Here is a 26006-nt window from a genome sequence, read left to right as displayed (position 1 = left end):
AACATCTTTAAATCAAACTAAGTCCTTAAGCGGCATTTTTCTTTATAAATGTGTTACTACTGATGGAAATATTTTTTCATCAGTTTGTGCGTGTATGGCAAAACCAACATTGTACCAATAAAAATCTAATCTTTCCATGCCTAAATATATGACAGTCTAACATCATACCTATGGGCCTTGCTGCACCTTGGAATTGCCAAGCACAGACAAGTTTTGCCACTTCCATTCCTGCCTCCAGCCTACCTCTATGTTAGGGCTTATGGTGAGGGTGTACAGGAGCAAAAGGCTTACATAAGCTCTTTGAGCATAGGGACCATCTTTTTGTTCAGCAGCTAGTCCCATGGGGTCCTGGTCCACCACTAGGGCCCCTTGCCACTACAGTACTACAAAATGTTAGCCGTACACTGCCCTTCCCCTGGGGAGTAGCTCCAGGGACCACACCAGCCGCAAGTGCAGCTGGAGCCATATAAAGGAGCCGTAGCAAGGGCTAGAATCTCCACATTTTTAGTGTTACTGCCTCAACTTGTGCTGCTTTATCCACACCACTCTTCAGAATCAGCATTTAAAATCTTTAACTGTGTTCACTTTTTAGCTATTAGAGCTCACATGCCCCTCCAGAGGCAGGAATAGATCCCAAGAATCTTGATTTCCAATTCTTCCTGTTGCCTTGCACATCTTAGCCAAGGATAACATATGTGTGCCTCATCTTCTTCCAAGGAAGGATGCACAGAGAAAAAAATAGCCTATTATTCCTACCAATTATTGGTATAGTTCAAATGTTCTGGGATCCAACTTTACTTAAAACCCATGCTAAAATGTGCTTTTTCTGTTTTTTTAATCCATAGGAAATTACAAATCAAAAACTTGTTAGAACAGCTGCAGTATTTAATAACATAATCATGTACTGTTCGTACTGTAGGATTCCTACCTCATTCAGATAGACTGTGAAGTTGAGCTCAAAGAACAGAGGACATTTCTTTTGTTTGAGGCACTGTTCTGGGAGTCAGAGCTAGGTTCCACTCCTTGCTCTGGCACAGACTTCCTGCAGATGGAAGGCAAGACTCTCACGTTCCACGTGCAAAAGGAAACTGAAGAAAAACAGCACCTGCAGTCTTAGTGGGGGATTCTTCCTACTTTGAGTGCTTGACTTATCATGTCTTTTTTATAATTACATATTTTAAAATGGTTAAAGAGCCTTAAAAGTATGATTAAGAAATAAAATAGAGGCTTGCCACTGTTCCTATTTTGTGGAGAAGGAAGAGCATTTACTTTGTACTCATTATTTCAGGGTCTCCTCCAGAAGCAGAAGGAATTGGAGACTGGTCTAGTTCCAACCATAAATCAAGAAGAAAACTTTATTTCACCATTTTAAAAAAGGTACATAAGTATACAAAAAACTTCAGCTTTAAAAATGTAAGGCACAGCACTTTATATTTGCTACTGTAATTTACTAACCGCATCTAAATCTTTTTTAACCAAGGTCTAGTCTCCTACATGAAATGTGACAGGTTATGTGGTTTCGTTCCTTTTCCCCTTCCCCCCATGTGGTTGTTTGAAGATGCTTGAATCTAATATATAATGCATTTATTTGCTATTTAGAGTGGTCTTCTGCTTTGAAGATTTCTTAAGATTATGTAGTAAGGAAACAGCGGTATAGAAAGTTTGTTTACATTAACTTTTTGTAGAATTTAAAATATATGTATTTTTGATATAAATAAATGTATTAAATATTTAATGACATACCAATTTTTGCCTCACACTAAAAAAGAAAAAAAATGCCAAATCTCTTCCCCTTTCAGTGTTGCCGTGCCCAAAAAGCTGTCTGATCACTTAGATAAATAATTTGTGTTCTAGTGAGCAACCTAGGACTCAAAAAACCAGTGTATGTATTGAATAAGCTAGCTAAAACTGAATGGCAGTGCTTATTGTCCAGCTACGCCAAAAAGAGGACAAGAGACACGCAGCATGGTTTAGTTAGGCCACAACTTCTTTCTTAAAAGTCTGGGAGTACCTGGCCGATAGAAGTGTACAGTGCGGATAATTCGATAATCATTTCAATATATAGCTGGGGGCTTCTGTCAGCTCTCCCCCTTACCTACCCTGGTCCCCAGCCAACCCACAGCAGGGACCTCACCCTCCCCCCTCCTCAAATGAGGGGTAAGGGAGACTATAGAGAAGGGTGAGGGCTGGCTCCCTGCTATACCAGTCATAGGAGCCTCAAACCTCCCCTCATCCCCCGCTCCTTTAAATCCTTTACCAATGCATTTTATCTGATCACTGTAGCCCTTTCCCATGGAATACCTACAGTGGGCATCTGCCAGGAGAGGCACCAGCAATTAGCTTGGCTGCCCGCCCATACTTAACCAGGTGCCCAGACATCTCCTAATGCCCCCTTTAATATCAGCCAAAAACTTCTCAGCTCCCATGTCTGACAGGTGGACCCCATCCTCCCTGAATAATTCTGGTGCCCCATATACTATGCCTGGATGCAAAAAGACTGACCCTCCTATGACATCCATGAATTTGCCCACCTGCCTTTCAGGGTCTTGGCAGCTCCCTCCCACACCCTGCGTTGCAGCATATCTGACCATACAATTTTTACTCCTGGTAAAAGTTCCAGGATCAACCCCCAAGTCCCTCTGAACTCTGACCATTAAGTATACCTATTTACACAGTCCCACATTATCTTCCTCAAGGTGAGCCACAATTATATCTGATGCCTGCTCACAGGACACCGTAGTGTACAGAAGCGGCATCAGCTGGTCCTATAACATGCCCCTCCTCCCATGCCAGCTCAGGACTGCTTCACCACTGAGGCCTAGCTGCAAACCTCCAGCCAACCTCAAAGCCCACCTATGCACCCAGTAAATAATACGGTGCCTGCAGAGCCACATCATTGTCTGCCAGCATCTGGAATGAAAATACAGAGGAAGATTAACACTGATTTTTCCCCTATTCTGCATGCTTCAGAATAGCAATGCCCAATTGCCTGAATTGTCCTAACCCCCATTCCCAGCTGGGCCACTGCTGTTGCCGTCCAGATCCTGGATGAGTGGGAACCAAAATTCATAAGCTGGGCATCCCAACTTTGTCAGGCCCAATCTTGAATCTGTAGCAAACTGGTATGATGTGAGGGAACTTCCATAACAGTGAATAAAGAGGGGCCCATCCCTACCTGGTTTTATAGTCTTGTATGCCCTCACAGTCTCCACAGGGAAGATCCCAGGCTTGCCAGCCTCCTGAAGAATAGTGGATTCACCTCAGCCTCCTTCATCTGTCTTTCACTTCCTCCTGGTTAATATAACTAATTGCCCCTCCCACTCTATATCCCTCGGTTCAGAGCCCTTTCTGGAGGAATCCCTACAGGATCCAGGTACTAGCACACTGATTCTAAAAGCTTTTAAAAAAAAAAAGCATTACCAGAAATGCTGCCTTGACCAAGTCCACCTTGTTTCAGGTAAAACAGGGCTTTTCTTCCACTAGCATGGACCTAGAGTGCTCCCTCTCTTCCAGTCACCTGGGGTGTGGGTGGGAAATGGATCAGCAGCCCCACACTGACCTGGTCTGCAAGTGCAGCATCAAGTTGGTCCCTGACTCTCTAGCCCTTAAAGGGGCACACGTCTTTTCCAACAAGCCAGACAACAGCCCCCACTGCTTAATGTGCAATGAGCTGAGTCAAATAAAAGTAAAATGAGTTAGTTCCTGCTCTCAGACAGCAGACTCTTGTTTAAAAAAAAATAAAGTTCTAAAATAAAGTTCTAGGTTTGTATATTTGATTAACCCAAAACCGTATTCAAAATTGGTTTGAACTTCTGTTTCTGAAGTTAAGAGTCAAAATAGCGTCTGGGCTTAGCTCTCTAACTGCATTTAAGTCAATTCAGGGCAAAACTGTTTCAGCCAGAAGGGATACCTGTAGAGAGGAATTACAGCTTTAACTCATGCCAGCGGGTCTTGCCCAGTGTTTTTTCAAAATTGCCTCAGGAGGCTATATTATTTACAGATCAAATGAGATGTCCCTCCTGAGACAGTTTGTTGTAAGACGCTTGAATTTGAAGATTGCCTTAAATCCACATCAAAGAGCATTTGTTTAATTTACAGGTGATAAACATTTGGCCAGTTGTTAGGCAAGTTTGGATAAATTCTTTCATAGAATATCATGGTTGGAAGGGACCTCAGGAGGTCATCTAGTCCAACCCCCTGCTCAAAGCAGGACCAGTCCCCAAGTAAATCATCCCAGCCAGGGCTTTGTCAAGCCTGACCTTAAAAATATCTAAGGAAGGAGATTCCACCACCTCCCTAGGTAACGCATTCCAGTGTTTCACCACCCTCCTAGTGAAAAAGTTTTTCCTAATATCCAACCTAAACCTCCTCTATTGCAACTTGAGACCATTACTCCTTGTTCTGTCATCAGCTACCACTGAGAACAGTCTAGATCCAGCCTCTTTGGAACCCCCTTTCAGGTAGTTGAAAGCAGCTATCAAATCCCCCCTCATTCTTATCTTCCGCAGACTAAACAATCTCAGTTCCCTCAGCCTCTCCTCATAAGTCATGTGTTCCAGTCCCCTAATCATTTTTGTTTCCCTCTGCTGGACGTTTTCCAATTTTTCCACATCCTTCTTATAGTGTGGGGCCCAAAACTGGACACAGTACTCCAGATGAGGCCTCACCAATGTTGAATAGAGGGGAACGATCACGTCCCTCGATCTGCTGGCAATGCCCCTACCTATACATCCCAAAATGCCATTGGCCTTCTTGGCAAGGGCACACTGTTGACTCATATCCAGTTTCTCATCCACTGTAACCCCTAGGTCCTTTTCTGCAGAACTGCTGCCGAGCCATTCGGTCCCTAGTCTCTAGTGGTGCATGGGGTTCTTCCGTCCTAAGTGCAGGACTCTGCACTTGTCCTTGTTGAACCTCATCAGATTTCTTTTGGACCAATCCTCTAATTTGTCTAGGTCCCTCTGTATCCTATCCCTTTCATTATATACACATGAGAAAAACCACATCTGAATGTGTGTGTTGTCATACAGTTGTTTCTATATGGCAATCTCACTGTCTAAAGTTTAATGAAGAAAGGAAATTTTTCTTCAGAAGCATTGCCCCTGCATGATGACTTGACATGGGCCATACAGTAGCTTAGTTCTTCACTAATATATTAAACAGTTTGATATTCTGGCAGGAATAGCTTTTTGTAACTATACTAGATACAGTAAAACAAAGTGAAGGAGCTTTTCTTCTATTTTTAGAAGTCATCTTTTTATAGAAGTGTTGTACTTAAGATGCATTAAAAGAGTATTTTAAAAATGAACAGCAGCTTGAAATTAGTTTTTTTAAAAAAAATAGTTTTAGCTACTATAAGTAGTGAGTGCACTTGTCATTTGTGGCTTAATCACATTTTGCCTTTAAAAAATTTGTCCCTTGGCTGTACTAAAACCTAAACTGACTGCAACAGAAATAAACTGTCTTGAAGGAGAAAAAAACCAACCTCCCCCCCCCCCCAAAAAAAAAACAAAAAACCCTGTTTTCTTATATTACTCTTAGGTGGTAGTGGACTTCACCACTAAAACACAACACATGGTAGTATGCCAGAGTTTGTTTTACCGTCCATACAGTATTTTCTGGAAATCTTCACAAGACTGTGCACAAGGAAAGTTGATGCATTTGTGCTTCAATAATTGAGTTACTGAACATAACTCATACAGAAAAGTGTTCTGGGGTGGGGAGAAGACACAATCTAGCACAACACCTATAATTGTCTGGCTATGCCAAAAGAATGACAGGAGACATTAGCTATGGGTTTAATCAGGCCACAACTTTATTATTAGACGTCTAGGACTAACCTGGTAGATAAAATGTGCAGTGCAGGTGAAACCCCCACAATTAAGGGGGGTGGGGGGGAGAGAGCACTTTTACCAGCCCCTCCACCTTTCCATTCATGGCCCTCCAGCAGATCCACTGCCAGTAATCTCCAATTCCAGCCTTTTTTTTTTTTTTTTGGGGGGGGGGGGGGGGGGGGCGGGGGGTCGTGTCTTCCACCAGCTCTCCCCACATTTTATGCAGGTCCCTCCAGTAATTCCCTTGCCCAGACCTTACTGACCCCCACCCCCAATAGGAGGGGTTAAGGTGGAGTATAATGATGGGGGGTTGGCTCCCTGCTGTGGCAATCACAGGAGTCCCCAACTGACCCCAGCTTACTCAGTTACCAAGGACCTCTCCTTGATTCCTTTTCCAAGCCATTTATCTGTTCTTTTGTGCCTTAATTTATGGAGTACCTGCACTGAACATCCGCTACACATTTAAAGAGTTGCGACATATGGCCTACCGCCTGTCATGCTATGCAGGAACAGAGCTGACCTGAACCTGCTGTGAAGGTGAAAAACCCCCCCACTGCACCTGGCCAATATGGTGGTAAGGGAAAAATTCCTTACCAGACCCCTCAAGGGGGCAGCTACAGTAATGCCCACAGCAGATATAGCTAATCACCTGGCATATTTCTGACCTAAATAGGGAGGGTGGGTACTGCCTAGCCTGCTCCCAGTGAGGAGGGGAAGGTCCAGGCCCAGGCTGACCTTTTTAAACCCCTCATTTCTAGGTGGTGAGTCATCCACCACACTGACTGCTTTTCTAGCAGTTTTACGTTTCCTCTCCTCCCCCAAGCCAGAAAGCATTGCCCTCTCCTCCTGCCCCCTCCTCAAAGTGCAGGGCGGTGATTGTCTGGCTATTGCAAAAGAAAGACAGGAGACATTAGATACGGGTTTAATCAGGCTGCAACTTTATTATTAGGTGTCTAGGACTAACCCAGCAGATAAAATGTGCAGTGCAGGTGAAACCCCCATAATTAACCAGGGGACAGGGGGAAGTGCTTTTACCATTCATGTCCCTCCAGCAGATTCACTGCCAGGAACCACCAATTCTGGAGGGGCTTCCACGAGCTCCCCCCTCCCCTTTCATCCAGGTTTCTCCAGCAATTCCCTTGCCAGGACCTTACTGACCACCAGCCCCTGTAGGAGTGGTTAAGGTGGACTATAATGATGGGGGGACAGTGTTGGCTGCTTGCCATATCAATCAGAGGAGTCCCTAATTGCCCCCAGCTTGCTCAATTACCAAGCCCCTCTCCTTAATTCCTTTTCCAAGCCATTTATCTATTCTTTTGTGCCTTAATTTATGGAGTACCTGCACTGAACATCCACAAGGAGGCACCAGCCATTAGTTTGGCTGCCTCCTCCCCCCATTCAGCTAGGTTCCCAAACATCTCCCAATGCCCTCTTTTATATCAGCCAAAAATATGTCAGCACCTGAGCCTGACAGGTGCACCCCATCCTCCCCAAATAACTCTGGTGCCCAATAGAGTATGCCAGGATGTGAAATTACTGTCCCCCTCAAGAGCAGTAAGAATTTGGCCACTTCCCTGTTCACATACTTCCTGGTTTTGTCCACCCTGGCAGGGTTCATGGCTCCCGGCCAGACCCTTTGCTGAAGCATATTTGACCAGACAACGTTAACGCCTGGAAAAATTCCCAGGATCCGTACCAGGTCCCTCCTTGATCGAAGCATTAACTCCACCCCTTTAAGTGTTTCCAGATCATTCTCTCCCAGGTGTATCACCAATATATCCAGTGGCTGCTGATGTGCCCACACAGCATACAACAGCGGTATCAGTTGATCCCATAACATGCCCCTCCGTGCGTGCCAACTGAGTAATGCTTCACCACCGAATCCCAGCTGGGAGCCCTCGGGCAACCTGGATGCGTGCCTATGCACCCAAAACAATACTGTGCCCACAGATCCACACCCGTGTGTGTATAGCCGGCTGTCCCATATCTGAAATGAGAACACAACTGATTAATGTTGATTTTCCATCTGCGGTCTTACATACGTTCGGTTTGCATTAGACTGCCAGCACCCGACTGCCTGAATAGCCTCTGCTTCCATATGTATCTGTGCTGCTGCCCTATTCTGAATGAGCGGGAGCTTTTTTTCTATTTGTAGAAGTCATCTTTTTGTAGAAGTGTTTACTTAAGATGCATTAAGTGAATATTTTAAAAGTGAGTACCAGCTTGAAATTCGCTTTAAAAAAAATAGTTTTAGCTAATAAAAGTAGTGAGTGCACTTATCATTTGTGACTTAATCACCACATTTTGCCTGTAAAAAAAATTGGCCCCGGGCTCTACTAAAACTTAAACTGACTGCAACAAAAAACTGTCTTGAAGAAAAAAAACAAAACCCCAAAACCTTAGTTTTCTTATACTACCCTTTAGTGTTAAAGTCCACTACCACGTAATTAAAACAAAAACAGAATGGTAGTACGCCAGTTTGTTTTACCATCCATATAGTATTTTCTGGAAATCTTCTCTATAGTATTCACAAGACTGTGCACAAGGAAAGCCAATACTACAGAAAAATGTTCCAGGGAGGAAGGAGACAAAAATCTAGTACAATACATTAATTTTAAAGGAAAGGGTGAGAACAGTAAACAAACTCTCATGAGGATATTCATTTTAGTGGCATTGCCACATTTAGCAGAACATTAAGTTCAGGGCCTAAAAGTACTGATAGTGTCTACCTTTTAACACTACTATAGGTAATTCAAGTTAAAACAAAACAAATCAGCTGTCTACCATCTGTACATTTATAAGAAGATACAGAACTTTAAAACTGTAGGGCTATTTCTATGCAGTTGTGATAAGCAAAAAAGGTACTAAACAGATTAATTAGATGCACACAAAAATGGTATTGAAATAAATTTTGCAGCATCAGTTTTCTGTATTTTAGAAACAGGATATAAAACAAATCAAGTTGCTACTAAGTCCCATGTGCATGAAAAGTTTATTTTTTTCTTTAAATGGAACTGCACCATTGGTTACTCTAATTGAGGTATTTAGCCAAAATCCAGTATTATATATATTTTTTCATTAAAATAACTACACTGCCTTATCGCTATGTAAAAACATTTTGTACAAAATTTGTGTCCAATGTCAATCAAATACATACATAACAGTTTTTATATTCATTTAAAGACAAGTGGCTTGGATACTCTATTACAGTTTACTTAAAAATTAAGCTTTGCTATTTCACATGCTTTAGGCAAACATTCAGTTTTACATTAAAACAGACTTCAAACTGAAGTCTACGTACAGGTCAAATACAAATGTAAAAACTTAAAAGTGCCAACAAAACAAGATAATTCAAATACAATAAATGTTAAAAAATATATATTTATTTCAATTTTCAGATGCTTCAACTAGTACAGGCCATCATGATTTAAATAAGACAGGGAAACATTTGAGTTAAACGACAAACATTTTGTTTAGAGAATAAAATAGAAACTGTTAATTCACTTTTTTAGAAACAGAAAGAAGTCCACAACAAACCTATAAAAAGTTTTAGTTATGTGTTTATTTCTATTTTGAATATGGCCTGGAAGATTCACAATTTACATCCCAATTACTAGGAGAAGATGACTTGTCTGTATCCATGCTCTGACTGTAAGCAGACAGAAAATAATTCCCACCTTCTTGGTTTTGACTTGTGGAAATTGGGTATGTTGTTCCCAGAAAAGTCTGATGAGTGAGAACATTAAAATGACTGAACTGATGGGACATACTTAATTGTCTACTGTAAACTTGAAAGTTGTTGAAAGGAACTTGTTCTACTGAATTGTTTTTGTCTCCTTCAGCAGAGCATGTGGTAGAAACAGGAGTTATTGGCTGTCTCTCCTCCAAATCAAGTTTAGAAGTTTTTTCCATCAACCCAATTTGTCCTTCAGAAGACAGCTGCATATCGGTTAGAGAGTTTTCTTTTGAATCTGTTCCATGTGAGCCTTTGGTCTCTGTCTGCAAAGCTTCTGAATGAGAATCATACTTTGAGGCATCATTGCAGATTTCTATTTGTGATGTTTCATCCCCTGAATCCAAAGACATGTCTTCCTCGTCCTTTTCATCGCTTTCTACAAAAACTATATTAAGAAAGAGAAGTCCTACTCTATTGAAATATACGATTTTTAAAAAAGCTATACACTACTCACAGAGTGTTATGCTTCGGGTCTGTAAATCCAATATCACTTAAGGCTTGGTCTTCTGCCACTCTTGTTCACTTACTCAACACACACACTTAACCCTTTGTGTGAATGTCCAGATATTCCGATGCTAAAAGCTTCTGCGCATTGTGGTCATGTTTAGTGTTGGGAAATCCCAACTCCCAGCTCCAAAGGGGTTAATGTCAAAACAGCATCTAAAGTTATACAGTAGGTCAGTATTTGATCAGACAATTACAGAATACAATTACTGACATCCAAGTTCATTTTGTTACCATTTCTAAATCTGTCATTAAGCTTATACTTCCCTCAGAACAGAAGGGAAATGCCATTTGGCTTACTCATTACCTTACCCTCTTCATCATCATCAGGCTTTCTTGGATACTGAATTAGTCAGTAATTCTGTATTTAAGATACCTTAATGTATTCAATCCCAGCTTCCCTTTCTCATTGCTTAAAATACAGAGTACTTGAGAGTTGGGATTTCCTCACAAATCTACAGAGTTTGTTTTGTAAGAGTAAAGACAAACTACACTTAAAGGACCTCCACCCCACTCCTCTGATTAGCTGGAAAGAGTATAAAATATGCTGAATATTACCTGATTGTCTTTCAGGAACACCAGGTGAAGGAAGGTTGTTTTCTTCCGTAATTGAATTGTGGTAGCCAACAAGGTTTTTGAAGTTTTGCATAAAGTCATCAACTGTAGCAACTACTATTCCATTATCAGCATAATTTGAAAATGTTTTGACATTCTTTTCTAAATTTACAAAAAAAGAGAAAGAGGAGTGACTTAGTAATGTAATAATATCAAATTTAAGAAAAAGACAGCTGCAAGTTCTGGTTTTACCTGTTAAGAAGACAACATGTCTTTGTTGTATATTCTGAGCCTGAAGTCTGATAAGACAGTCCAATTCTGGAGCATTTCGTGTTTGTGAGTCACAGTTATGATACGACAGAATCTCAACCATGTGTTTCTTCTGATAGGTATTCAGAAGTGTCAGCAGACTCAAGGCTTTAGCATTCATTCTATTTAAAAGAGGACTGGAGGTTTACATTTAGATCAATATTCAAATTACATAATGTATCACATGATGAAAACGCCCTTCAAATATATTTTCTTGATTTAAGATTTTATATCTTTGAGACCACTATTTTTCTAACACAGAGGTGGGCAAACTACGGGCCGCATTCAGCCGATGGGACCCTCCTGCCCAGCCCCTCAGTTCCTGGCCCAGCAGGCTAGTCCCCAGCCCCTCCCCTGATGTTCCCCCTCCCCCGCAACCTCAGCACAACGCTCTGGGCAGCGCAGTTGCAGAGCTGCGGCCTGATCCAGTGCTCTAAGCAGTGCTGCCAGCCACCGGTGCTCCAGGCAGCGCGGTAAGGGGGCAGGGGAGGTTGGATAGAGGACAAGGGAGTTGGGGGAGGGGGGAAGATGGTCAAGGGTATGGATAGGGGTTGGGGCAGTCAGAAGGTGGGGAACAGGGGCATTGGATGGGGCAGGGGGGAGTCTGAGGTGGCAGGTCTGGGGATGGGGCAGGAGTCCTAGGGGAGCTGTCAGGGGGTGAGAAGCAGGGGGGGGTCGGATAGGAGGTGGGGGCTGGGCCATACCTGGCTGTTTGGGGAGATCCAAAATTTCCCCCATACAAAATTTCCTCCATACAAATTTTAGAAACCCGATGTGGCCCTCAGGCCAAAAAAAAAAAAAAAAAAAAGTTTGCCTACCCCTGTTCTAACATGTCATTTCAACACTTTATATTTAGAGTACACTGCTTACCTCCCAAGCTCCTTGAGTTTTTTTTGTATTTTACAGTGGACTTTCCACTGCCATTTCCCATCAGGTGTATTGAGGTCCTCAAGGAACTTCAGGAAATTTTTAAGTTTATCTATTTTTGAGACAAATAATTTGTGTTATATAGTTTTAAAACAACAATTTAAAATCTAAGCTAAACCCAAACACTATTGTGTCTTCCATTTTACAGATCTTTGATTAACAGCTGAAAACATAACCCCAGTACTGAGCTTTGTAAGAACTTAAAAAAAAAAAAATTATTCAGTTTCTAATGGATTACAGTTTGCGGTCAGTGGCTCAGGTCCACTAAAGTTGTGTAAGCTTACACATGGGTTAAAATTTGACCTTAAGTGACTTACTGCCATTGAGAGAGATCCATTAAAAACTAATTCACTTAAGTTTTGTTTCTGGGGGTTTTTTGGGGGGAGAGAGAATGGAGAGACGTATGCGGTCTTAAATAAAGGCTACAATTATAAAAACTGTATATTTCTTTGGGGACTGCAATATTAATGGTTTGGTGGCATCATACAAAATTTTTCATGTTGAGGTAGCTATTCAGTCAGTCTAGTCTCTCAGTCTGGGTCAGACTTCTACATCAGCAGCCTATGAAATTTTGGTTGGTGGCCCCAATCCAGTTGGTTGTAGACAGCTAATCTCCAGAAAGGCTAATAATAAAGTGCATGAGAATGAACTGCTTTAACCCTCTTTGAGGTGGTCCATTCCAACAAGCTTGATACATATGACTGCAAGAAGTTTGCATTGCCTCTCTTCTGTAGTTAAATGGAGGATTTCATTCTCAAGTGCTGTCAATAAGACATCTTTCTCCTGTACTAAAAATTCATGATTTTTAACAAAAATTCTTACCAACTGTGACAGACTCTGGATTAAGAACAGATTCATCAGACACAACAAAACCACCAGACACAAACAATTCATTGTAAGTGTGGTTTTTCACATCATCCAAGCTATCAACACCAGCAAAGCTGACACATGAAAGCCTCTTCAGAGTTACTAAACCAGGTATCTGTTTAGAAAAGAAAACCAAGGATTACTTTCCACTTCTATCCACAATGCTAGCTTGTGCGTTCCGAGACAAACTTTTCCAGAAGTGACTAGTGTACTTATTTCTGTAGGACGTGATCTCACAATGAAGTCATTACAGACATCTAGGCAGAATGAAGGTGGGGAGGTTGGAAGTGATGACAATACAAAAAGGTAAATATTCCACAAAATACCTCTGATTGCTGCCCCGTCCCAATTAAGTTTTTATACATGGCCATCAACATAATTCAAGTGCACACAGTGAACTGACAAAGTTCCCTTCACCCTTCCCTAGTGCATCATGAAACTATACATAGAACAGCATTAATGAAACCTCCATGGAGTTGAATATATATTAAAAATGATGAGCATTGACAAAACTGTATGGGGAAGCTTGTAGTCTCTGTTCACAGAATGTTAAGGACTAAAGACCAAATGGTACTATTACATCTATATTTCCAAACAAAAATTACATTAAAATGGAATTAAGGTTGACAAGACTGCCAAACAACCTTAACTCTGCCCTATATGAGGCCATGACACATGATTAAAGCACCAGAAGAAATTATAAAAATATATTACATTTCTCTCTTCTGCCCCCTCACTGTGTCAATACAGTGAGGAGGTGTCTTACCTTTGTATTTCCCTATCTTAACATTTTGGATTTCTTTTGCATTTTTGTATTGGAGGAAAGGACAAACCACACTTCCTTATTCACTTTTTTCATACCAATCATGATTTTTAGACTTCTATCATATTGCCCCTTAGTCTCCTCTTTTTGAAGATAAACATTCTCAAGTCTTTAATCTATCCTCATATGGCAGCCACTCCACACTATCATCTTTGTTGCCCTTCTCTGAACCTTTTCCAGTTCCACTATTGCCCTTTTTGAGATAGGGTAACCAGAACTGCTTGCAGTATTCAAGGTGTGGGCACACCATGTATTTATATAGTAGCATTATGATACTTGTTGTATTACTTATCCCTTTTCCAAGGGTTCCTAACATAGTGTTAGTCTGTTTGACCACTGCTGTGCATTGGAGCTGAAGTTTTCAGAGAACTGCCGGCAGTTACTCCAAGATCTCTTTCTTGAGCAGTAACAACTAATTTAGACCCCATTATTACATATGTACAGGTGGGATTACTTTTTCCAAATTGCATAACTTTGCACTTATTAACATTCAATTTCATCTGCCATTTCATTACCCAGTCACCCTGTTGTGTGAGATCCCTCTGTAAATCTTTGGGGTCAGCTTTTGACTTAAAACTATTTTGACTAACCTTGTTTCATCTGCAAACTCTGCCACTTCACTGTTCACTCCTTCTTCTAGATCATTAGTGAATATGTTGAACAGCAAAGGTTTTCCTCAGGGGACCCTCCTGCTTACCTCTCTCCATTGTGAAAACTGACCCATTTATTCATATCTTTTGTTTGCTATATTTCAGCCAGTTACTGATCCAGGAGAGGACCTTCACTGTTCTCCCATGACTACTTAGTTTCCTTAAGAGCCTTTGGTGAGGTACCTTGTTAAAGGCTTTCTGAAAATCCAAGTACTTTATCAACTGGATCACCATTATCCACATGCTTGCTGACATATTCAAAGAATTCAAATATATTGGTGAAACACAATTTCCTTTTTATAAAAGCTGTGCTGACCCTTCCCCAACATACTGCGTTTCTCTACATGTCTGATAACTCTGTTCTTTATTGTAGTTTCAACCTATTAGCACAGTACTGAATTAAAGCACACCACCCTGTAACTTACACAATTGCCTCTGGAGCCCTTTTCAAAAATTGGTGTTACATTAGCTACCTTCTGACATCAGTGTGGGACAGTATTTCAAATTTGTTTCCCAAAAAGAATATCTACATCAGAGCTACCTCCCGCACATCCCTCTGCAATGAAGACTGAGCAAAGAATTCATTTAGCTTCTCTGCAATGGCCTTATCTTCCCTGACTGCTCCTTTAAGACCTTTGTCACCGGGTGGTCCCAATGTCTATTTGGCAGGTTTCCTGCATCCGATGTACTTACATTCCTTACTGTTAGTTTCTGTTTCTTTATCAAGTTGCTTCTTAGATTCTCTCTTGGCCAGCCTTATTACACTTTTACACATGACTTGCCAGAGTTTGTGCTCCTTCCTATTAGCCTCACTAAAATAGGACTTCCAAATTTAATTTAAAAAAAAAAAAAAAAAAAGTATTTTTTGCCTCTGCCTTCATTACTCTGCTGTTTAGCCATGGTGGCATTCTCTTATTGTCTTTTCTGATACGGGGTAGACATTTAGTCTCAGCCTCTATTATGGTTTATCTGTCAGTAGAGGCTGGTGCATAACATTCTTCATAACTCTCTCCAAACAAATGCCTCTTTGAAAAGAGCTGCCATCTCCCTCTCTTTTCAGTGGGACAGAGGCCAAAGCTGCTCTCAGTTAAGGTGTCCCTTTTCAATACAGTATTGAGTCACATTGTTTCCAATTAAAGTAAAGCCAACAGCCCTGTGTTAAGAGTGCCCTGGGTGGCCTCAGTTTCCTTGACAATTGGAGATAGGTGGCCATTTTTGAGAAAGGCCTCTAACAGTAGGTAAGTTCATCTTAGTTCCATTTTGAAAGAATGTTTATATATGAATTCTTTCGAACAATAGTCAGTCCCTGCTGAAAGAGGAACTTTCACTGTTGAAAAATAATGGAAAACAATCCTTTAAAAAAAAAAATCTAAAAGCTTTAGGTATACAGTGCCCAAGATGTCAGTGAGTTTTAGTTAAAGACTTTTTGTCCAGAATAATCTTAACTGAGCAAATTGCTTCAAAATTCCCTAACACTTGGTGTTAAATTTCTTAATTTTAAATTCAGACTAACCAATTTACTTCCAAGATCAGAATATTACTCAACAAATACTACAACAAAATGATTAAATCCCTGCTTCAGGAGCAAACTCAACTCAACCTTGGCTATTGAATTATAAGCAGTGCTTCCATTTTATCTAATATAAATTAAAAGGAAAAAAGTTATGTGGTCATAAGTACTAGTGCAAGAGAGTTACAAGATTGGATATGTCAAAACAAGTTTAATCCATTCTAGTCAAGATGCACATTACAATGAAACATTTTAAATGCAAGTGACTAACTTAAGCTTTGAGTCAACTTTCTATATTTCACCGTTAAATGTATTTAATGTACCTTATGGATGAGGCTGGCAATATCTTCATTTTGAATAATTATCAATAGTTTGTCTAAAGTAGCTCTTCTTTTCAAGAATTGTTCTGGGTGGCATTCTGTATTACCCAATTTTGTAAGGTATTCCTACCCCACAAAAGAGAGAGAGAAACATAATTAGTTAAACCAATGCAATTCCAAAGCTCACCATATAGAGTTTTTACTATTCAAGCAAGCACACAGGCATTTTTAAATCCAAATATTTGTAGGATTTTTTTTACTTGTACTCAAGAGCACTAGCTAAAAAGAAACACACTGACTAGATTAATTTTGTAAAGCTATTTCTGTAATTATTTTTACGGAACTCCATCTAAGTGGCTGACCACCTTAGTCCCTGCTGAAAAATGCACTTTTCACTAAAAGCCAAAAACATTTTACTTTCAACTCCATCATATTTAATATTAAACACAGAAGTGCAATTTCTCAACATTATCTGGAATTTCAAGAGGCAAAAATTATAGGAATTTTATAGGAATTTTTCATTCCCTGACCATCCCTTAATACATTTGCCACTTCAAGTAGAATGGAGAATATGCTTTTGATCATGTTTCTCTTTTTATTCCTGAAACCTCACAGAAGCTGCCCTACAGTGCTACTTTCAAAAACAACAAAACAAGGTCTTCTCCAACTAATCCCACCGTCCAGCTGGAAAGAGGTTTATACCTTTCCTAGACAAGAGGAAGACTTAAATTGAGTGCAAATATGCCACAGGCAAGCCTTCACTGACTTATGAAAAAGTAACACCAAATTTCAAAGCTTAAATGCATCTATACCTTACTGATGTGTTTGCAAGTCAGGTTTATTTATCCCAGACTGAATGGCTCCAATTAACACCATTTTTAAAATGTAGAAATATTTGGACAAGCTTTCAAGGCCTTACACTCAACTTGCTGGCATCTCTCTGTTTGGATGTAGTGCAATTTTTGACCACCACTATTTCAGGGAATGTTCCAAGCATCAATGAGCAAAATCCTGTTGATTTGGGGGGAATAACTGAAAGACAGGGAGGAGGAAAATGGGGGATACAGCCTGTGCCAGCTGATTAACAGAGCCACAGCTTTGAGCAGCTCTGCAACTGTTTATAAATCAAAAGAACTGGTTGATTGAGTTCCTGAAACAGAAGGGGATGGGAGCATGGCACAAAGTGAGCTTCTGCAGTCTTGGAGTGGGGGGAAAAAGGGAAATAAAGGAATGCAAGAAGCCCCTGATGTGTGCAATTTGCTCAGCCTACAGAAGCTATGACACGTGAGACACCCTAGCTCTATGCTAAGGATAGGTCCCAAAGGAAAAACCTATTTACCTGTATTTCTTTGCAGAGAGTACTTTCCTCCTCTTCATGAATGTAAAATTTCACAGTGTTTTTCTGTACATCTTTAATGATTTTGACCAAGCTGTTGAATACTTCAGGTTTTAACTGGCTTATAAAATCAGAGAGTGCTGGTTGGGTTGAAATGTTTAAGTTATCTGGTGATTTCTGAGTCTTTTCTGGTGGCTCCAGTGGATCATCACTGGAAGTGTTCTTATCAGATGTCAGTAAAACCTCTGTGGTGGCACTAACATGGTCCATTTCCTCTTTCACTATGGTTAAGTTCATTGATGAATGCTGCTCATTACAGTTTGGCTCCTCCACAATACTGTTACACAGTGGTTCTGATAACAGTGCAGTGTCAAAGTCACTTGAAACAGATACACCCTGTTCTGGTAGAGGATTCAATTGAGCCTCAGTTACAGCATCTCCTGCTGGATCAGGACTAGAATTAAGAGGTGGAGTATGCCTACCACAAGAAGATGACAGAGCAACATTATTCAGCTTTTCACTCAGCCTCTCTATATACTCTTGGACAGAGATTTCTGATGCCTGTAAATGTATGTATTGAGAAAGTCTCATTACCCTCTCCTGGGCTGAAAAGACAGGAGTGGACATTCCACTCACATATGCAATATTCTTCTGCTGCAAAATCTCCTGAACTTTTCTTGCAAAGAGATTGTATTCTTCCAGTAATGTAGATTCTATTATTCCACTTATGGAGTGCTTAGATGCAAGAGGGTGCTCTGTTAGTGCACACTGATCTTCATTTTTCTCCACGTGACTTGTATACAATCCATCTTCTTTTGTCCCCTTTTGTATGTCTGAAAATGGAGAGTATGGAAACTGGTAATCAGAACTTCTTTGTCTATTTATTACCCGGGGGTCATTAGGAAGGGCATCCTTTGGTGGTAAATACACCAGTTCTTCTTCTGGTGATTTCAGACCTATACAGGAAGAGTTAATTATTATAAATCTAAAGTTTGAAAATTCAACAAAAATACACACTTTGAAGTTTGTAATAGTTTTAAAACAGCATCAACTTCTATCTAACAAATTAACTCTGCATTTGAGGCATTAATGCCAAAGTGCTAGTACAGAAGCACTCAGAGTTTAACCTTTCTTAGGTTCGGGGGGAGGGAGGAGGGAAGAAAAAACAGAATATTTTAGGATTTCATTACTCTCACTTAGGAACGAAAAATCATAAGCAAGTCATTTTGTCCGACAACAATATCTGATGAGCACTACTGAACAACAGGAAGCAACAGAAACTTCACAAGATTTAAGCAGACTGAAGTGGATAGGTGACCAATTAAATCATTGACATTTTCTTCCTATCTAGCTTTTAAGTAGAAGTCACATATTATGGTGTAGAGCAGTGGTTCTCAAAGCCAGTCCACCGCTTGTTCAGGGAAAGCCCCTGGCGGGCTGGGCCGGTTTGTTTACCTGCGGCATCCGCAGGTTCGGCTGATTGCAGCTCCCACTGGCCGCGGTTTGCTGCTCCAGGCCAATGGGGGCTGCAGAAAGCGGCATGGGCCGAGGGATGTGCTGGCTGCCCTTCCCACAGCCCCCATTGGCCTGGAGCGGCCAGTGGGAGCCGCGATTGGCCAAACCTCTGGACGCGGCAGTAAACAAACTGGTCTGGCCTGCCAAGGATTTTCCCTGAACAAAGTGGCAGACTAGCTTTGAGAACCACTGGTGTAGAGTTTAAATTGTGTGCATGTAAAATGAGGAGTTGGATGGCGAGCCATTTTTGCAAGCATTGTTGGCATGCAATTATGAAAAATCTGAGTTCAGCTAGTGACTCCCTCATAATCCCAGGTCTCTCTACAACCTTGCTGTTAAGCAAGTTTCTTTCAATACTCATAAAATACAAGATTAACAGCAGTAACAGAAGCCCTCCATTTATTTACAGACCAGGTAACACTGCACAGATGTGGAAAAGTTTCACTGCATTATTCCAAGCCTGACACAGATCATTTCTAGATATGGTTAGTTCCGTCCCCAAGCACATTCAATCCATTGCCTCTTTGCCAAATCTGCAAACAAAGGTTTTTACTTTGTGCTTTTGACAGCACTTTGTGTAGTAGTACCTGGGAAAAACTGAAATTGCTATCAGTTTCCTCTTCGGTTTGTGTGGGACTTTCTAACAGCACCATGAGAGAAAAACCATTAAAAAAAAGTGGGGGGTGGAAAATGAGATTGTAAAATCACTAAATCTGGTTTGGGGATAAGGGAAGAGGCGTGTCATCTCTGGAGTAGAAATAGTATCCAAAATTATGTAAAAAGAAAAAGGAGTACTTGTGGCACCTTAGAGACTAACCAGTTTATTTGAGCATAAGCTTTCGGGAGCTATAGCTCACTTGCATCCGATGAAGTGAGCTGTAGCTCACGAAAGCTTATGCTCAAATAAACTGGTTAGTCTCTAAGGTGCCACAAGTACTCCTTTTTCTTTTTGTGAATACAGACTAACACAGCTGCTACTCTGAAACCTAAAATTATGTAAGAATGTCTTAAATTCGTATCCCTTTAAAGTGCAATTATACTTTTACTAGTAAGTACAAAAGTACACCTGTTTGTGTGCTTAACAGGATACCAATCTAATTTAGTGACAAAAATAAGATTTGTTTCAGGATTTTAAAATCCTGTTATCTATGCAAAGCCAAGCAGAAGTGAACAGATTCTATTCCTTTGTGCCAGACTCTTATTTCTTCTCTTCTCAAATTAAGTTCCAAGCAATTACAACTGAAGGCAACTGGGTTGCCTAGGTGCAACTGAGAGTCTAAAGATGACCTGTAGAATCTTTATTTTGGGGATTATGCAAAAAGAAGAGAACAGCGTTTGACCCTCAGAACCAATACACTGCTATGCAGAGCGCATCTGAATCTAGAAGTCACTGCTATATGAATATTTTTAAGAGTCATTTTAAAAATATACTCCCTTCCCCTCCTCCCCCTGAAGACTTTTCCAGCAGCAAAAAGTTACCAGAATGTAGCAGCACTGTAGCCACATTCCCTACACAATGTTAGGATTTTAAACCTAGTTTGCCCTAGTGTGAATTGCAGGCAATATGTTCTTAGTTGTGCGTTTCATTTGTGTCAAGCTGCTTATCAAAAATGGCACTTTCACAAAACTATTTTATCTTTGTACCCAGAAATATATAGTACTATAATCTTTTCATATACTTCTGAATCACACTAAACTAACAATACTATAAATTTTACCAACTTTCTAAATTTTCAATAGGACATATTACTATTCAGTTACATCCTTAAATACAGATTATTAGGAATGAAATTTTTATTATGGACCCCCCCACCCCCCGCCATGCTTCACTATGTAGAACATGGTGAAGTTTCCAAAACCAAAATATGAAAATAATTGAGAGAGATGCTACAAGATTTATCACTAATTTGAGACATCACAACCACCTGAAAGATCAACTTAGTTGTTTTGCAAGAGAAAAGTTCAGTGCATTTAAAAAACAAAAAAAGCCACACATGACAGATCCTGCCTTTCAACATAAGGCTATCTGAACATGTAGAACTTTAAGTTGCTATTCAAGTTTGTTGACAAGAGAAACTATTTACAAAAAACCCCAAAACCTGATAGTATTCCTTATGTAACAAAGAAAAGCCTCGTTGCTTGCAAAGGCTCGTTAACAACTACAGCAGAAATACAAACTACAATGCAAAGGTAAGCTTTGGGGTCAGAATTTTAAACTCAAAGCATTTTCAGCCACTTTACGGGCGGGGGGGGGAGACATTACTTTTAATGAGCACTCTCTGAAGGTGGCATCCTTCACATATCTACACCATTGGGTCACAAGTACTCAGGAGCAAATAACTTCCAGCGTTTGTTCCTGTTCCAATATCTGACTTCCTACTTTAATTTGGTCTGTCCAGTTAGTTTGTAGAAAAATACCAGCTTTTTTTAAAAAAAGATCTAGCTATTCTTGTTGCTTTACAGCAAGATTCTGCAATGCTGCAGAAAGATGTCATTCTAGAACGACAAAAGGAAGAGACGCTGTTTTGATGAGTTTATTTCAAAAATATCAGCAGTTCAAGTAGTGCATGCCAAAGGAAAATATCCCAGAACATTTAATAGCTTAGGGTGCAAGATGAATAGCATTAAAAGCCATCATTTTTAAGATCTACTATCTCACTAGCCTTCTTGTACAAGGTAACAGGGAAAAGCAAGCAAGAACCAAGTTGGATTGAATTTCTGGAGATTCAAGATGAACTTTTAATTTAAGGAATAAAACTAGGTTCTGGTTAGGACAAAGTGATCATAAGCAAGAAAGCGGACTGCTAAAACTGAAACCCAGGTTTATTTCCAGCCTATTGTGGAGTTTGGATTATGTAGCAATTAAGACATGAAAGATTACCCAGTGCTCAGCAACACAAAATATCCATGTAAGTTAGGTAACTAAAGGCAATAGTAAGTTTTTTCAGTGACAAGGACTGGAAAGCATCATGCAACAAAAAGCAAAGAATTTACTACTTTAAAAAATCAGGACTTTGTCATTCCTCACAACCATGATAGAGGACTGAAAATGAAAAGTAGTAATTTTCAATTTTGATTTTTTTTAACCTTACTATTTATAAACTGATAGCAAGAGATCAATCACTAATTTATCTCCTTACAATTGAGAAAACAGCGAAAAACTGAAGTTGCTTTCCCTGGGGCCTATGCTTTCCTTCCACAACCATCTCTCCACCACAAAAATAAAGAAACCCACAAACCATCAGATGCAGTCTATTATATAGAGGCAGAGAAGCTTATTGTACATGATGCTATTTAAAAGATCTTAAATCCCTAAAAGGAAATTCAAAGGCTCCTTGACGCTATTACATTTTCAGGAATGTATGCTTGTTAGAATCAAACAACTGACAGAAAAGCCTGAAATCTTAAGACTGTTCTAATTCTCCTTTAACATTCTTGGGTCACTTTAGTGAATCAATTCCATTAATTCAATGGCACTCTACGGATCCACTCCCCAGTTTCCTGATGAAATCAGTACCAGAAGAAACTATAAATTGGGAAGTAGTGGCATATGGGGAGAAAAAAAAAAAAAAGCGCAGCCATCCTTCTCACCTGTTTGGTTATCTCCATGTTTTTCCAGTTGATCCTCTGGATCTCTTCCTGCCCCTCCTGAGGGAGAGCAGCAGTTAGCATTTGTAGAGTTTCTCGATAGATACTTATCTAGCACCTCTCAAACTAATTGTGTTATAGAACTAATCAGTGTATAAATACAGTAAGAGTTAACTTGAAAGTTAACCCCCTAGAGTTTGTAACACTGGTGACGTCTATTAATTTAAAAAACACACCACCTCCTTCATCTCTGGTGATCAGGGATGTTCCTTCTCTTTTTATCCAAGAGAATACTTCACAGAGAATTGCATGGTTCAGATAAAAAACACTTGGCATAATACTGAAACCTAGTAGACTACTATACACTGTGTAACAGCCAACTGGCAAATCCTCATAAGAATGCCCACATCCAGCACTTATGATAAACTATAGTTTGAGCTGCCTAATCACATTCCTTGCCATTGCTACTTCCACAATCATGTGGTGTCAGCACACATAGTAATTGTTTCCAGGCAAAGCACTGAATGGGTACTGATGTCCTTTGGGGCTTAAACTGTGAAAGGTCAGATATCCAAGCTATCCTATCTCACTGAAAAGCTTACAAAGAAGTTTGTGGAAATAAAAACCAAGAAGATGGGTATTAAAATGGTCTCAGTGCCCTTTGGTAAGGCCAATCCAGTTCCACCCACAGCCACCACTGCAGGATTCTTAGAAGATGAGCAGGAACCAATAGTTTTTACTTGTGGGGTATGACAGTTAATACATCATATTTGGGACAGTCACAAGGGAAACGGGGGGGGGGGGGGGATGCACACGCGCAGAGAAGGGACTCAGTGCCCAGCCTCAGATGCATTTATGGCTTTTGACTTCTCACCTCTTCTATCCCACCACCCACACCCCTCAAGCCAACACTCTTAAGTTTCTCAGGGACTTAATACTGTCGACTCAGTCATCAAGAGGTAGGATGAGAAGGTTCTTTAAAGAAGATTCTCTGAGAAAAATGGGTTTCATTCTTATGGTCAAAGATGAAAAAAGACTCTGAAGTACTTTTAGTAGGATAGTTTGATTTGGTGAAAAGGGACTCTTCTTCAAGTAAGGTCAACTGTAACCTTAAAGGATTTCTATGTTGAACCCCATAGTATCAGCCTGTTTAATTTTGCAAGTAAAAAGTGTGCCATCATTACCAAAGTGACAACTTCAACTTTGTTTTTAGTCTGATACATCTTGTGAGATACAAATTCAAGCAAATGACTGAATATGAAGACCACAATTCTAGACAGCTACACTATGTGTCAGTATATTACCAAAGCTATTCCTATTTATTCATCACATCCAAGAGGTTAAAATCTGGTCTCTGTTACAGCTAAGCATGCCCAATAAAGAGAATGGGATGTTTCATGGGTATTAACACAGCAGAATTTGATCCCTGGGGTCTTATAGTTCAGCCTTTTTCTGTAATAATCAAATATTAAAAACAAAACTCTACGTATAGTGACCCAAGAGTGGGATCTATGAAAGATGAGACCTTTAGAAAACTGGTTCTTTTACATTTTAGGGCAGCATAAAAGTTAGTAGTATGTCTTACCTGTAATTGGAATCAGCTTCCAGTGTATTCCAACCTCTCCTATATTATTTGAACTAGAATGTTGCCTGCGATAAGCATGTTCAATAGGAGTGCTAGGACACGGGCTATAGCCATCAAAGCTACTAACACTTCCAGTACTTGGTTCCTTTAAAAAAAAAAAAAATCTCAGTTCAAGACTATGATGTCCTTAACATAGGTATTAACCTTTGCCATCTCAACAATAGTAGGAATGCAGATATCAATCTAATGGAATTTTTGCATTTAAGTTAATCAAATCTGAACACAGGCAGAAATATTCACCATAAGCATTTCTATCCTTGATGACAGATCAAAGTTTCTGAAGTGACAAAAACCAGTGTCTTTCCCATAGGAATTCAAAACGCCGTTTTAGGCGCATTTGCTAGATGGCCTTTTCCCCTGCTCCTGTTTCAAGCATTCGGAACTATCTGTAAGTGGATTTCTCTCTTCCTTTCCTTAACCAGGTAGCTTCAGTCAGCTGACAGCCAAGGCAGAAGAGGCACACCTCCCTCAACCAGTTGATAACTTTCAGAATTTAACTCCAAATTTATAGAATCAGTAGGATTCCTAGCTAGATTCCAGGTTGAGACAAGCTGGGTGAATTCGTTCAAGAGAGTAGTGATTATTTGGTTTCACCAACACAGTTGTTGGGGCATTTGATGTACTGAATGAGATACAGCACATGTTGCGATAGGCATATGCATCGGACAAATCAATCTGGAAAGGCGTGTTCTGTGGGGTTCACTCTTAATGAGCCCTACACAGAAAAATGATTTAAAAAGACAAAACCACACAATCTTATCACCTGTGACCAACATTTTTCACAAAGCTATCCCACCCTATCTGACCTATCAGTACACATCCTCAGAAGAAATCTGCACAACACCTTCAAAAGACAAGCCTGCAAACTAAAATTCATAACTCTGCTAGACATGAAGACTATGTCTACACTACACAGTTTTTAGCTACACAGCTGTGTTGCTGCAGCTGTGCTGCTAAAAGGCACAGTGTAGCCCGTTTGTCGGCTCTCCTGCCAATAAAAAACTTCCACCCCACAACGAGCAGAGTTAGCTGTGCAAAGCGTTCACACCGGTGCTCGTCGTCTGCAAAACTGTCTTTTTGTTTGTGTGTGGGTAATACCCCGAAAGACAAAAAGTTGTGTAGTTCAGTTGCTAATGTAGATGTCGCCTAAAAATCATGGTCTCCATAGAGACTATTTTTGTGCTCATTACACAAATTTGTAACCCACTAACCCTCCTTTGTCCTACAGCTTCAGAGGTTTTAACTGCCCACTTCATTTTAAGTAGTTTCTTGCACAGCTTTAAACCCTTATGCTTAACGTTTCCCACCTTGCATTTAACTGACACTCTGGTTTCCTTTTCCAGACCTGAAGTTGAGCTCTATGAAGCTCGAAAGCTTATTGTCTCTTCCACCAACTGAAGTTGGTCTAGTAGAACATATTACCTCACCCACGTGTCTCTTATATCCTGGGACCCACACAGCTACAATACCATTGCAAACAGATTTCAGATTGTCAGAACTGCTTACATAAGTGTTATTTACAAATAGGACCAAAATTCCTTTTTCTACTCAGGGAGCTCCAATAACCTAGGAGCTGGGTAATACCTAATTACCTAGACCGGGGGTTCTCAAACTGGGGGTCAGGACCCCTCAAGTGGTCACGAGGTTATTACATGGGGGGGCCACGAGTTGTCAACCTCCACCCTAAACCCCGCTTTGCCTCCAGCATTTATAATGGTGTTAAATGTATTTAAAAAGTGTTTTTAATTTATAAGGAGGTGGTCGCACTCAGAGACTTGCTATGTGAAAGGGGTCACCAGTACAAAAGTTTGAGAGCCACTGACCTAGACCATGGAAGAATTTATCTGGGAAACCTAACTAGAAGATCCTTGAACTGGAGCTCTCAGG

At 40.3% G+C, this 26006-nt stretch overlaps 2 protein-coding genes across 32 annotated transcripts in view; one reads left to right on the top strand and one right to left on the bottom strand.

Moving 5' to 3' along the window:
- Positions 1-26006, top strand: part of CCDC66 (coiled-coil domain containing 66) — an 88915-nt gene that overhangs the window by 44265 nt on the left and 18644 nt on the right. For 9 of the 19 annotated variants that reach the window (XR_006292093.1, XR_006292089.1, XR_006292094.1 and 6 more), the window contains one exon: positions 1289-1377. Coding sequence is in view for 5 of the 19 variants with exons in the window: in XM_043550625.1 (XP_043406560.1) it covers positions 1289-1372 (84 nt within the window). In the remaining 14 variants the exon portion in view is untranslated. Of the gene's footprint in view, positions 1-1288; positions 1736-12956; positions 16175-16650; positions 17632-26006 lie in introns of those variants that run through there. The other 10 variants (XR_006292087.1, XR_006292081.1, XR_006292085.1 and 7 more) reach the window with 5 other exon arrangements.
- TASOR (transcription activation suppressor) overlaps positions 6750-26006 on the bottom strand; it is a 63696-nt gene continuing 44439 nt past the window's right edge. Inside the window, exons 16-25 of one of the 13 annotated variants that reach the window (XR_003565948.3) lie at positions 24060-24204; positions 22478-22534; positions 17375-18327; positions 16039-16161; positions 12688-12847; positions 11809-11917; positions 10882-11060; positions 10633-10791; positions 10025-10230; positions 6750-7821 (exon numbers count right to left, since the gene is read on the bottom strand). Coding sequence is in view for 12 of the 13 variants with exons in the window: in XM_027830388.3 (XP_027686189.2) it covers positions 9402-9955; positions 10633-10791; positions 10882-11060; positions 11809-11917; positions 12688-12847; positions 16039-16161; positions 17375-18327; positions 22478-22534; positions 24060-24204 (2439 nt within the window). In the remaining variant the exon portion in view is untranslated. Of the gene's footprint in view, positions 10231-10632; positions 10792-10881; positions 11061-11808; positions 11918-12687; positions 12848-16038; positions 16162-17374; positions 18328-22477; positions 22535-24059; positions 24205-26006 lie in introns of all 13 variants that reach the window. The other 12 variants (XM_027830392.3, XM_027830391.3, XM_027830393.3 and 9 more) reach the window with 12 other exon arrangements.

The sequence above is a fragment of the Chelonia mydas genome, chromosome 7, assembly GCF_015237465.2.
Source record: "Chelonia mydas isolate rCheMyd1 chromosome 7, rCheMyd1.pri.v2, whole genome shotgun sequence".
Classification (NCBI taxonomy): Eukaryota; Metazoa; Chordata; order Testudines; family Cheloniidae; genus Chelonia; species Chelonia mydas.
The sequence above is the reverse complement of the archived record's forward strand: the minus strand, read 5'-3'. Positions and strand labels throughout refer to the sequence as shown.